This window comes from Mus caroli, chromosome 3 (genome assembly GCF_900094665.2).
Source record: "Mus caroli chromosome 3, CAROLI_EIJ_v1.1, whole genome shotgun sequence".
Lineage (NCBI taxonomy): Eukaryota > Metazoa > Chordata > Mammalia > Rodentia > Muridae > Mus > Mus caroli.
The window spans coordinates 123,507,086-123,521,066 of NC_034572.1; the positions used below are offsets into that span (position 1 = coordinate 123,507,086).

Below are 13,981 nucleotides of genomic sequence, written 5' to 3' on the forward strand. Positions count from 1 at the left end.
GTGAGCCACCATGTGGTTGCTGGGATTTGAACTCTGGACCTTCGGAAGAGCAGTCGGGTGCTCTTACCCACTGAGCCATCTCACCAGCCCCATATTTAGTTCTTTATGGCTGAGTAAAACTTCACTATGTGGACGCACCACGTTTCTCTACTTGTTATGAGTTGAGGGACAGCTATGCTGATTCTATGGTTTGTCTGTTGTGAGTCGTGCTGCCGTAAGCATGGGTGAGTGGGTGTCTCCATGAGCTGTCCTGGATCCCCTGGGGTGTGTTCCCAGGGGTGGTGCAGCTGGGAGCTGGGCTTTGTTTTCTGAGGAAGCTCGGGGTTGATTTCCATGGTGCCTATGGTTGCTTATGCTCTATCCAGCACCGTACAAGGGCTCCCTCCTCCCCAGCCTCCTTCCCTCCTCCCCAGCCCCCGTCCCTCCTCCCTAGCCCCATTTCTTCCTCCCCAGTCCCCTTCCCTCCTCCCCAGTCCCCTTCCCTCCTCCCCAGCCCCCATCCCTCCTCCCTAGCCCCCATCCCTCCTCCCCAGCCCCCTTTCCTCCTCCCTAGCCCCCATCCCTCCTCCCCTGACTACTTTCCCTCCTCCCTAGCCTGCTTCCTCTTCCCCAAACCCCTTCCTTCCTCTGCATCCCCTTTCCCTCCTCCCCAGCCTCCTTCCCTCTTCCCTAGGCCAATTCCCCCCACATCTGCCCGCTTCCCACCCTCCCCAGCACTGGTTCTTGTTGCTGTCTTTTATTTTTTATGAGAGCCATTCTGACTGAGAGGAAATGATCCCAAGGTTTTCTGATTTGTCTCTCTGATGGCTGAGATTGATGAACATTCTGTCACCTTGCTACTGACACTTGGTATTTCACATTTTTCTTTTTTTCAAGACAGGGTTTCTCTGTATAGCCCTGGCTGTCCTGGAACTCTTTGTGTAGACCAGTCTGGCCTTGAACTCTCAGACATCCACTTGCCTCTGCCTCTGAAGTGCTAGGATTAAAGGCATGTGCCACTACCGCCTGGCTTGGTACTTCATGTTTGGAGAAGCATCCCCATGTTTCATTCATTATTTTCTGATTGGATTATTTGGCTTTCTAGTAGGTTTTCTCCTCCCCCATCATTCTTTATATAGTCTAGATACTAACCTAATTTCTTCATATGTATGGCCAAAAAAAGATTTCCTTTCATTCTGTAGGCTATATCTTCACTCTGGTAATTGTTTCTTTTGCTGTGAAGTTCGTTTAATTTTTCATGTGGTCCCATTTGGCAGTTCCTGGAAGTGTTTCCTGAGCTGTTGGAGTCCTTTTCAGAAAGGCTTTGTCTGTCACTTACTCTTTTTCTTACTCATGTACTATTTTGTGTCTGCAGGGGTGTGAGCCTACACACATGCCACAGCACCCATGTGGATATTGTGGGCCAGCTTTGGGAGGGAATCTTCTTCTACCATGTGGATTCTGGGACTCCCTCAGCCTGAGCCACAAGCACCTTTACCTGTCAGCCGTCTCAGCATCCTGCTTATGCCTGGATCTTGAAGTGCTTGTAGTCATTTCAGGTCTTAAAGTCACTTCTCCAGTGGACGTCCAGTTTCCCTGCACAGTTTGTTAAAGAGATTGTCTTTTGTCTTTTCTCTCATGTATGCTTTGATTCCTTTGCCAAAAATTAGTGTCTGGAGCTGTGTAGGTTTATGTCTGGCCCCTCGGTCCCTTTGGTCGGTGTGTCTCTGTGCAGTGTGCGTTTACGTCTGGGCCCTCGGTCCCATCGGTCGGTGTGTCTTTTCTGGCACCACACTGGAAATCAGTGTGATGATAACCCCAGCATTGTTCTATTTGCTCAGGATTGCCCTGGCTGTTAGGGGTCCCTCGTGCTTCAGTATCCAACTCAAGATGTTTTCTAATTCTGTGAAGAATTGTCATGAGAGCCCATAGGTAGCTTTTGTATGGTAGCCATTTTCTCACTATTGTCACCCCAGGAGCTGGAGGCCTTTCACCTAGGTTATTTCTTTCACCTCTAGGTTATTTCTGTTTCTTTCTTTTTCAGTGCTATGGTAAATAGGATTCTGTTCTGCTTTCTTTCCCAGTGGGCAGCATACATACAAGAAAGCTCTGATTTTTGTATCCTGCTGTTTGGCTGAAAAGGTTAATCAGATCTGAATTTTTCTGTTGGAGTATTTAGTGCTTTTTTATTTTTAGTTTTTAAAACCTTATGTGTTTGAGTGTTTTGTCTGTGTGCGTGTAAACTGCCTGCTGCCTTCAGAGGGCAAACGAGAGCATTGAAGTCTAAAGTAACAGATGCTTGTGAGCCGCCTCGTGGGTGCTGGGAGCCGAACAGAGGGCAACCTGCGCTCTCACCTGCTGAGCCATCTCTCCAGCTGGTTGTGTCTTTTAAGTAGAAAATCGCATCGACTACAAACAGGGATAATTTACTTCTGCCTTTCCCGTTTGTATCTCTTTCATTTCTTCTTCTTGCCATACTGTGCTAGCTAACACTTACAGCAGCGTATTGAGTAAGTGTAGAGGGGCTTTTGTCCTTCGAGGAAATGGTTCGCTTTTCCTGCTGGTGTAGAGCTGCTGTAGGCCACTCATGTGCAGCCTGTGTGGTGTTGAACTGCGTTTCTTCTGGTCCTGCTTTCTTCAGGGCTTCCATCAGGAGATGGTGAACTTTGTCAACATCTTTTTCTGCATCTCTCACGATGATAATGTACTTCCGTTTTTGAGTCTATTTATATCCTGTATTATGGTCACTGGTTTGCATATGATGGGCCATCATTATAATCCTGCAATTAAATTAACTTGGTCATGGTCTTTTAGTGTATTGTTGAATTCTGCTTGTAAGCATTTTACAGAGAATTTCTGTATCTATGGTCTTGGGGATGTTATGTTGATCTAGGATGGTTTTGTTGTTGTTTCTTTAAGTAACTTGGATTTTAAAGGAGCTCCCCAGCCTTTTTTTCTCCATTTTTCTGTTCTTGAGAAATTGCTTTAAATTTTAATAATTGTTTTTTAAGCCAGCCATGGTAGTTCGTACCTGTAACACAGCACGGGGAGGCTGGGGGTGAAAGATTACAGGCCAGCCTTCACATGCAACGGTGTCAGTCCCTGTCTCAAACAACCAACATCAGAAAGAGTTTAGGGCCAAGAAACACTGTAGCCTGGCCAACTGAGACCCAATATTAAGGAAGAAAAAGGTGTGAGTTATTACAGGAAGTTTGTACTTTTTTAAGCAGGCCCCTCTCCTGCCGTTATGTAAGTGTATTTTTGTTCTCGTGCCTGTAACTTGTGATTCCACCTGTGGATAACAAACTCTCCTTTTCACCTCTGCGTGTGTTTTTGGGGGCATCTGTAGTGTCGACTTCAAGCCACATAGACGCCGATTGCTTCATCTGTGTCTTCCTGAGCCACGGGGAAGGCAACCACGTTTATGCATACGACGCCAAAATTGAAATTCAGACGGTGACTGGCTTGTTCAAAGGAGACAAGTGTCAGAGCCTGGTTGGAAAACCCAAGATATTTATCATCCAGGTAAGACTGGTCTTCTCAGCTATAAAACTCAGTGTGTTGGTTAAAAAGGTTAAAAAGTCAATTCCTAAAATAATTCCCTCTATAATTAGAATCCTTTGAACCCTGGTCAGCTAGAGTTGTTCTTGGAGTTTTGGCGTTTCTTTATGATAAGAGTGTTTTGAACTGGGCATGAGCACACCTTTAATCCCCAAGCTTATGGGTTCGAGGCCCCCCAGCAAGCAGCCTGGTCTACAGAGTGTGTTCTAGGCCAGCCAGTGCCACCTTTTCTTGAAAAACCAACCAACCAAAATGATTAACGTGTGGTATGACAGATAGTCACCTCTGTGTGGCTGGGCTGGGTTTGGAGGAGGAGCCACTGGACGTGGATTGCACAGGACCCTAGAAGGCAGCCTAGCTATACTGGGCTCTGGTCTGTGGGAGCATGGAAGCCAGGGGAAGTGATGGGAGAGGAAACAGGCTTATCTTCACCTGCTTCATCTCCTTACATTTCTCCAAGCTGCCAGACAGTTTTAGAAAGAAAAAACAAACAAACAAACAAACCAGTGTTTGGAGCATGGAGCATTACAGATCTGGTATCAGAGGCTTCGGCATGTGAAGTTGAGGCAGGAGCCCGGTTTAGCCTGTAACCCTGAGGAGCAGAGTGTAGCTCAGTGGACGAGCACTGGACAAGCAACCACGAGGCCCTCAAGCCAAAAAGCAAAAAACTTCAATACTAGCTTCTCAATTGAAATGAATAGAGATAAATTTAGAACTCACCTTGAAGTGGGAACATGGTGATCTGGAGAGAGATCGAGAGAGGGAGAGGGCGAGGGTGAGGGTGCACACCAGCAGGTGGGTGCTCGTGGCTGGAGGGGTGGCTCAGTGATGAAGGCACATATTGCTGCTCTTGCAGGGGAGCTACATTCCCATTCCTCCTCCAAGGCACCCAACACCGTCTTCTGATTCCTGGGGGCACCTGCACTCACATGTGCGCAGCCACAGATATACACGTAGATACATACTTTTTAAAACATAATTTTAAAAATACAGTGGGAAGAGAAGGTGAAGGCACGAGCATAGATGACCTCTGGAGTCAATGCTGTTTCGATTGTGACCTCAGTGGTCACTTGGGAGTAATTACCTGATTGAATAAAACATTCAGGTAAGGGAGATAGTTCTGTATACCATTCAGCATGTTTGGGGGTTATTTGCAGGGTGGGTTAGACCAGGTTTTATAAACATTGTCTAAAATGAAACATCATAGAGAAATCAGCTTTGCTAGCTTGCATCTCTCAGAGCCTGATTGCCTCGTTTTTGAGTTGCTTACACGGCTTCCGTTCTAATGGGCGGTATGCTGAATTACATATTCTCACCGCATATCAAGCATTGGTAACAAGATGGCAGGCAGAGAACGTGTCCTTTCCCCTCTCTTCTGTAGGCCTGTCGGGGCAGCCAGCATGACGTACCTGTGGTTCCCCTGGACGTGGTGGATCACCAGACAGACAAGCTGGACAATGTGACCCAGGTGGATGCTGCATCTGTGTACACGCTGCCAGCGGGGGCAGACTTCCTCATGTGCTACTCTGTCGCAGAAGGTGAGCGAGCAGAGGCTGATGAGAGCCGGTGACCTGTACTTTTGGCTTAAGCCTGTGTCACCTTTGAATTTGAGTGGTTTTCCACAATTAAATCACTATGTTCTGTTAAAAAGCCACAGGCCTAATCACAGTGAAGGGGTCCTTTCTGATTGATAAATGAAATGTAAAATACCTTACGGAAAAACAACAGCAGCTGTGTACTTGTGTTGGCTGTTAGCAGCTTGCTGTCATTTGGTGATAGCGTGGCAGCACCACTTTGATATATTTGTGGAAAGCCTTGCTGAAAAATAGTTTGCTAAATTCTTTGCTTTCAATCTAAATAGTTGTTGTTTAATCTCTGATCTCAAATTCATTGGGTATTATTTTGTTCTAGTTTGCTTTTTCAGAAAGTAGAGAAAATTTCTGTCAAAAGCCTTCTTTGGCTTCACAGGGTAAACTGAGGCAGGCAGCAAAAAAGGGTATGGCATTGGCAGTTAGGGTCATGCTGATAGCAGCCCATTAGGGTGGGAGTGGGGGTTGGGAGGGTGGCTCTCTCTCCCAACTTTTTTCCTAAAATTATTTGAACCAAATCAGGAATGCTATAAAGTCATTAATTCATTTTAACAGCATTACTTCATGAAAGTTCATCTTCATGTTGATCTGCAAGAAATTTGCCCAGTAGGGTGGGCTAATGCCCAGGAATCATTGGGCTAGGTGATAGTGTCAGGAAAGGCACTTCAGCCGCGAGAGAGGCAATCCTGGGAAGAAGTTTCTGGGGCTGTGCCTCTCCAGAGGGCGCCCATCACAGCCATGCAAATAACAGTGGGCCATCTCCAGGAGACTCACTCACTTGCCATAGCCTTTCCTAGATGGCTTCTGTCAAATTTCATTCATCCTTTATGTAAAACCATAGAATTAATATGTTTTCCTACATTAGCTTAAGTGATGGAGAAGAATCGTCACCACACCATGAGCAGCATGCCTTAGTCTTTCAGGGACTTTTGGGAGCTGTCATTTCTGTAACTGACTTCATCCTAAGTGTCTCTCTGTGACCATGAAGCACCCCCTCTCTCGTTCCAGGGTATTACTCTCACCGAGAAACTGTGAACGGCTCCTGGTACATTCAGGATTTGTGTGAGATGCTGGCGAGGTACGGCAGTTCCCTGGAGTTCACGGAGTTGCTCACGCTGGTGAACAGAAAGGTCTCTCAGCGCCGCGTGGACTTCTGCAAAGACCCGGGTGCAATCGGCAAGAAGCAGGTTCCCTGCTTCGCCTCAATGCTGACCAAAAAGCTGCATTTCTGTCCCAAACCTAGTAAGTAGGGCCATCTGTCTTGCTACATATATTTCACACACATTTCCCTTTTTATACAGAGGCCAGCTGGTGGAAGACTTTCACCTATCAATGTAAACTGTTTCTAGATGCCATAGAAAAGTAATGTTTTGTATTTGTTACTTTTCAATCATGTTGGACACGTGGTGAAAGGGCTAAAAATAATCCTCAGGAAATTACTATGCATCAATGTCTACTACATTTATTACGTTTTTAGTAAACTGTAAGGTTACTCTAAATACCAACTACCTTGTCTTCCCTCTGTGACACTGTTTATGCGCGTTTACTGTATAATGTTTGTAAAGACTTTTGAAACTCTAGACTGAGATTGTTTTCGCGTAATAAAATGTCTAAAACTCATTGACACTTTCTAATTCCTATGCTTATGTGATTTATAGTGGGCCTATTTGACTTGGTCATGTATTCATTTACTATCTTGTTTACCTCTAATCAAGGTAAACTTTATATGTGGCTTTAATTCCCATTTTGGGAAACAATAAACTTTTCAGAATTATTTGATGGCACTCTGAGAATGAAATATAGTATGTAGTGACATGTAACCACATACAGGCACATGTATAGTTATACTTAGCCACTCTAGGTACATACGACCCCTATCGGCACACACGCAGTGATAGCTACCTGAAAAAGACATGTGACATAACACCTAGCCACTGTAGGCCAGCATGCAGTGAATCTTGACCACTGTAAGCAAAACATCTACCAAAATGGGATGCTACAGTAACCTAAAACTGAAGAACGTGACATTTTTAGCAGATGATTGAATTAACAGTATAATTAGTTTTCCTTTAAGGTTCTTATTAACATACACATTTTTGAATCCTAATATTTCGTCACTAACCTGCTGGTTAAGGGTTATGTTGGGTCTTTGAGAACAGGAACACGTAATTTGCTGGTATAAAAGCAATGCCTTGGGTGCCTTGCTTCGCCTGCAGTTGAGGAGGAACCAGTATGAGTAGTGGGGCATCTGTACAGTGCTATGGCCATACAACTATTGCACAGTAAAAAACAAAAAGAAACTGGGCGTTAGGGCTTACACCTGTACTGAGGCAGGAGGATCGCTTGGCGTACAAGCTTGAGCCACAGCGTGAGACTTTGGTTCTTGTTATTAACGTGAACTTTATTTCTTGAGACGGGTCTCACGCTGTGGCTCAAGTTTGTACTCCAAGGGAACGAATGCCAAATGCTGACCATTTTAACGCTGATCATTTTACCCCCATGTGTAGCCAGCTGGGGAGGAGCATGGGTAGCAGCCTCCCTGCTGGGGTGCACAGGCCACTTGACACATCAGGACACACAGATTGTCAAACCAGCTGGAGTGCGGTTGTCAATGAATACTTTGCTGTTTCACACAAATTTATTAACCAAACTGTATGAAAACGTCAAGCGGAAATGAACAAGACCTTAAAAACGTCCAGTTGGTAAGCTATCAGACCAGCACATCGCCTTCTGAGTTTAAAGCGTGTGTCTAGTTCTTCTCGCTGACTTCCTCTCCTTGGATTCGCAAGCGGAGGGAGCGGCGCACGTTTTCCAGGGATTCTGTAGCCTGTTGTGAGGGGGGAAAAGCTCGAGGTCAGAGAAAATAAGAGATGTCAGCATTGATGTTTGAGGGGAGTTGTACAAATTCAACATCTCCTTGGGGCAAGAAGACATTTAAGTCACTGAGGTCAATGCCTGTTGGAATCTTTTGATGTTTTGTTTGTTCAGTTGTTTCTTTTGAGACAGGTCTCATTGTATACATCTCTGGCTGTCCTGAAACTAAATATGTAGACAGGTTAGCCTTGAACTCACAAAGAACTCCCTGGTGCTGGGATGCATCAAAGGTATAAGCCACTATGCCCAGTGTACTGGCTAGTTTTGTGTCAACTTGACACAGCTGGAGTTATCACAGAGAAAGGAGCTTCAGTTGAGGAAATGCCTCCATAGATCCAACTGTAAGGCATTTTCTCAATTAGTGATCAAGGGGGAAAGGCCCCTTGTGGGTGGGACCATCTCTGGTCTGGTAGTCTTGGATTCTATAAGAGAGCAGGCTGAGCAAGCCAGGGGAAGCAAGCCAGTAAGGAACATCCCTCCATGGCCTCTGCATCAGCTCCTGCTTCCTGACCTGCTTGAGTCAGTCCTGACTTCCTTTGGTGATGAACAGCAGTATGGAAGTGTAAGCTGAATAAACCCTTTCCTCCCCAACTTGCTTCTTGGTCATGATGTTTGTGCAGGAATAGAAACCCTGACTAAGACACCCAGCTTTATGAATCCCTTTTTAAGAGATGAGTTTATGGCTTCATAAAGTACCAGGTAATTAATTCCCTTTTATCATTTTTTCCCCAATTCATATTCTTAAAAAAAAAAAATCGATCCCAAAGTTTGGCTAAACAATCCATGAAAAAAAATCTCAGCTTTGCATGCATTTCCCTGTCTCCCAAACAGGAACCAGCTCGGATATATGCTCTCAGTAATGTACCTCAGCAAGGTCTTCCTTTAGCTTGTTGTATTGTTCCACATCAAAACACCGCCGCTGCGATTTCTTGTGGAAGAACTGAAGAAACTGCCTGCTCCGGAGGGATGAGTATGTGTAGTTCTGAAGGAGAGAGGAGACGGCGGAGCATCATCGTTTAAATGAAGATACTAATTCAGCCGCGTCATGGCAAAGTGGGGCGAGGAAGGGCCGTAGGTATCTACAGTGGCCGTCAGAGCAGGGCATGATGGGAGTTGAGAGCACCTCTTACAGGCAGACAAACTGGGACAAGAAAATGTACATTCTGGCGAAAGTGGGATGCTTTGGCAACCTTGACACAAAACTAGTTACTGGGAATAACTAATTTTTGTAGCCCAAGTTCGATGTCGTTGATTAATGTGTAGGGAACGTGACTCATTTATCCCAACGGAGGAGTTCATGTGTTTATATTCCTTCATCTGTAAGAATTAAAATTTTTTGATGCTGTAAAGATTCCAGCCAACCTTGTGAAGAACTTCAAAAGACTCAGGAAATAAAAGGGTTTGTTGCTTGCTGCTTGGGCAAGCTAGTTTTATGTCAGCTCGACACAAACTACAGTCATCTGAAGAGAAAGGAGCCTCAATTGAGAACTAGATCAGGCTATCGGCAAGCCTGTAGGGCAGTTTCTTAACTAGTGATACAGGAGGGCTAGGCTCAATTGAGGACGACACCAGCAACACCATCCCTGGGCTGGTGGTCCTGGGTGCTGTAAGAAAGCACACTGAGCAACCCAGTCACCAGCATTCCCTCATGGCTTCTGCCCAGCCTCTGCCTCCAGGTCCCTGCCCAGTTTGAGTTCCTGCCTTGGTTTCCCTCAGAAGACTGGGGCTTAGGGTATGTAAGCCAGGTAAACCCTTCCCTCCCCAAGGTGCTCTTGGTCATGGTGTTTCATCACAGAAATAGGAACTCTAACCAAGACACTGCTTGCCGGGATGAGGAAGCTTGAGACCAGTAGGTTCTCAACCTCCCTAATGCTGCAACCCTTCAATACACTTCCTTATGTTATGCTGACCCCCAACTGTAAAGTTACTTTCATTGCTACATCATAACTGTAATTTTGCTACTGTTATGAGTCATAATGTAAATCTCCAGTATTTCCAATGATCTTTGGTGACCCCTGTGGGAGGGTCTTGTGGGGTCATGACCCACAGGTTGAAAACAACCAACTGTTTTAGACTGCCATTCTGACTTAGCATTTTCCTAACTACCCACCTGCCGAGTTATGATGAAGTATGCAAAAAAGACGATGGAATTCGCAAACGACAGGAAGAAGGTAACTGGCTCCATGATATCCCAGGAGTACACCCACCAAGTAAGCCAGGCCAGCGCCCCGCCCTGCACGGAGAGCAGAGCTAAGCCGGCCCACAGGAGACCGCTGGTGTTGGCTTCCGACCGGGCTTCTATTGCAGCTTTGACCTGGAGGAAGGGAAAACCATTCGGTTTATGAGTTTGCCAGCTTAAGGGAGAAACAAAACCAAGAAGAAACAGTTGAACCAGTGAACACGATGCATTGCTTTGAAGAGGTCATGTAGGTAGAAAAATGGCATTTATGAAATATATAACAATGGCTTATTTCCAAATCAGTACGTTAACACTTTTAAGTTATAAAGGTAATTATCTGCTCGTGGAAAACAAACTAGCCAGGCGTAGTGTCACATGCCCTTAATGCCAGCACTCAGAAGTCAGAGGCAAGAGGATCTCTGAGTCTGAGGGCAGCCTGGTAAACAGTTCCAGGACAGCCACGACCACAGAGAGACCCTGTCTCAAAAACCCAAGCCCAAGCCCATGAACACTATAGGAGATTTCAATTAGAAGCCCACAAGCTGGTTCTGAAACCCAGGTGAAATCCCGGCCTGTTTGCTTTGTCCCTCCAAGGCCACTCTGTGACTCAGGCACTTTGTGCCCATGTGGTCCTCCAGAGATGCACTCTGTCCTGTGAAATGAAGCAGGGTCATCTTGTAGATGGAGCTGTCTTCCCCAGACTTGCTGTGCAGATCAGGCTGGGTTTGAATTCATAGAGATCTGCCTTCCTCTGCCCCACAAGGGCTGGGTGAAGGCAGGCACCACCATACCCAGAATACCATTTCTTAAAAAGCAAAATGTGGGTAAATAATCCAAGAAAACAAAACCAAAAAAAGTGCATCTCTACCATTCTCCCAATGCCTTTGGAGATAATTACTGCATTTCTAGAGTTTCCAGTCATACACGAAGACCCATTTTTTAAAATTATTTTATTTACATTTCAAATGTTGTCCCCCTTCCCAATTCCCCCTCAACAAACTCCCCCCACCCCATTTCCCTCTCCTTTACCTCTAACCATTTTTTAAATATTATAAGTGGAATTACAGCTTAAAGAATTCAAGTTTCCCCTTAAAACAGATTACCACACCCCATTCATCAATCAATAGATAGATAGATAGATAGATAACAATCAGGGTTTTTGTTTGTTTGTGTTTCCCCCCATAGTTTGGAGAAAAGACCCATAGGTTATGAGCCATTACTAACTTGCCACCCACAGTTCTCTTAGGCAGAAATGAAACCTGAGATGTAGCACTCTACAATATCCCATTTAACAGTCTTCTGTCCAGAGACTTCTGGTGATGCTGAGGAGGCAGAAGCCCCCAGCTCTGGGTCAGATCACCCGCCACACGCTAGCTGTACACCTCAGCTGCCTTGTCCCTCATCTCAAAACCAGGAAGATGGTACTCGGCTCACAGGTCGCAGCTCACAGCCCATTTTCAGACTGAAGGAGAAAATAAGCATGCACAAAATACCCCAACGCTCCCGTGACAGGCACTCACTCATTAACCACAGGCGGCGTCTAGCACACAGACAGGCTAGGAAGCCTTCCCACCTGCTCCAAGGGCCGCAGCTGTTCCTGCAGGTGGTCGATCTTCGCCATCAGATGGCGCTCTCGTCTCTTCTGGAACTCCTCTAAATGCAGGATAGTGAATAGTCTGTGAACCAAGGACTTGGTGTTTTCCAACTCAGTCATGTGCTCTCCACTTGGCTCTTCTGAGAAAAGGTAAGAGAGACCGTAGGCATTTACTATGCGGTTTTTCTCTAGGTAAGTCCAGGCCATGAAACCTGAGTCCCTGAGCCTGGCTGGCTGAGCTCTGGTCTGGGCCTGCCCCCGCTGTTCCTTAGTCCACCAGTCCCGTCCAAAGTTAATCTGTAGTGGTAAGTTACCAGAGAGTGGGTTTAAAATTCAACTTTTGGGGGTCAGATGTTCCTGTATCCTTTCGTATTGTGACTTTACTATTGCTTTAAAAAGAACACACATGGGCATGTGTATGGTCTCAGGATGGAGACGGGCTGAATGGGTTAAAAGCAATACCTGTTTCCAAGAAACCTCAATGGCAACGATGTACATGGGGAGAAAAATGAACGGACACAGAAGAGCAGCCCCTGAGCTATAGGATCTGACAGCAGTATGGGATAGGACATGAGCTATAGGATCTGACAGAGCAGTTGTGAGATAGAACAAAGCGTGTTTCAAACCAAAATTAGGAAGAACAGAAGAAATCATTATATAGTAATAGGGGAGACAATCCATCTAGATATAATAATTACAAATATCTATATATACACATGTATATGTGTATATGTGTGTGTATATATGTATATATATACACACATATATATATATATATATGGAACATTGATGCACCCAGATTCATAAACACCATTGGACAACAAGGGGCAGATCAGTCCAAATACAATAATGGGAGGGTCACCATGACTTCAAGGCCAGGCCAGGTTACATAGCTCATAACTCCAGTCCTGGCCACAAAATGAGAATCTGCCTCAAAAAATTGTATAAAACATATTTTTACAACCTCACCATGCATACACACACACACGTTGTGTGTGTGTGTGTGTGTGTGTGTGGTGTTTATGGGTATGTGAATGTCTTTGAATTTTATATGTAATCTAGATTAATCAAAAAGCCATATTAATCCAAAAAAATCAGTAGACACTTCAAAGTTAAACTCTACCATAGAATATTTTATTCAAAACCTATAGGATATAATTTTTTTTTTTTTTGGGCCAGGCCATGGGGTTTTCTCTAAAACAGACCACTTATTCTAAAGAGAAAGAGTTAGCAAATATAAAGAAGGAAAAAGAAAGAATTCCTTGCAGCTTACCCGATCATAATAATTATAGTAGAATTACTCTAGAAATCAGGAGTAAGAAGCACACACTATACAGCCCTGGAGACTGAACCAGGGATGCTTGAATAGTAAGTGGTCATTGGAAAGGATCCGGGAGGAAATGGAGAGGCCCTCGGCCAGCTGAAATGAAACCACTGCTTCCCAGAACCGTGGATAGAGTGCTGCAGGGTCGTTCATAACTGAGCACCACATTAAAAAGTTAGGTCTCAAATAAGCAACCCAATCTTATTGCCCATTACAGACCTGCTTTCTAGGCTATTGGTATCTTCTTGTTTCAATATTGGCAGGTCACACATGCCATTGTAATTTGTCCATTGGGGCTTAGAAGAACAGAGACAAGATAAACCCAAAGTTAGTAGATGTGAAGCAACAAGGACTAAGGTGGGATTCACGAGCCAGGCCAGAGCAACAATGGGTTGGTGAGACAAGTTGGTCCTCACAAGGGAGAACAAGGCTGACGAGCCTTCAGCCAAATTAATCAAGAGAACAATAAAATGCAAAAATGAGCTATATTACCATAGAAATGACATCTGAAGACACAGTGAGGAATACTTTCAGAATATCTTTAACAAATTGGAAAATTTAGAAGAAACTGACAAATTTCAAGACATGTATGACTTACCAATATTGAAGAAGGTATAAATAAGCCAATCTAAAATGAATAATAAGATTGAATCAGCAGTAGTATCCAACAAAGAAAAGCTCAAGGCTGGATGGATCTACTGCTGTGTTCTACTCTGATTTCTTTTTATATATGTATTTATTTATTTTTTTTTTTAATTTTTAATATTTTTTATTACATATTTTCCTCAATTACATTTCCAGTGCTATCCCAAAAGTCCCCCATAGCGCCCCCCACTTCCCTACCCACCCATTCCCATTCTTTTGGCCCTGGCATTCCCCTA

At 44.7% G+C, this 13,981-nt stretch overlaps 2 protein-coding genes across 2 annotated transcripts in view; one reads left to right on the plus strand and one right to left on the minus strand.

The window, feature by feature from the left end:
- Casp6 (caspase 6) overlaps positions 1 to 6,750 on the plus strand; it is a 14,488-nt gene extending 7,738 nt beyond the window's left edge. Inside the window, exons 5-7 of the mRNA XM_021158237.1 lie at positions 3,329 to 3,504; positions 4,922 to 5,078; positions 6,138 to 6,750. Coding sequence (XP_021013896.1) covers positions 3,329 to 3,504; positions 4,922 to 5,078; positions 6,138 to 6,379 — 575 coding nt within the window. The 3' untranslated portion in view covers positions 6,380 to 6,750. The remainder of the gene's footprint in view (positions 1 to 3,328; positions 3,505 to 4,921; positions 5,079 to 6,137) is intronic.
- Positions 6,751 to 7,729: 979 nt separating this feature from the next.
- Mcub (mitochondrial calcium uniporter dominant negative beta subunit) overlaps positions 7,730 to 13,981 on the minus strand; it is a 63,253-nt gene continuing 57,001 nt past the window's right edge. Inside the window, exons 5-8 of the mRNA XM_021158648.1 lie at positions 11,756 to 11,916; positions 10,114 to 10,317; positions 8,869 to 8,985; positions 7,730 to 7,956 (exon numbers count right to left, since the gene is read on the minus strand). Coding sequence (XP_021014307.1) covers positions 7,879 to 7,956; positions 8,869 to 8,985; positions 10,114 to 10,317; positions 11,756 to 11,916 — 560 coding nt within the window. The 3' untranslated portion in view covers positions 7,730 to 7,878. The remainder of the gene's footprint in view (positions 7,957 to 8,868; positions 8,986 to 10,113; positions 10,318 to 11,755; positions 11,917 to 13,981) is intronic.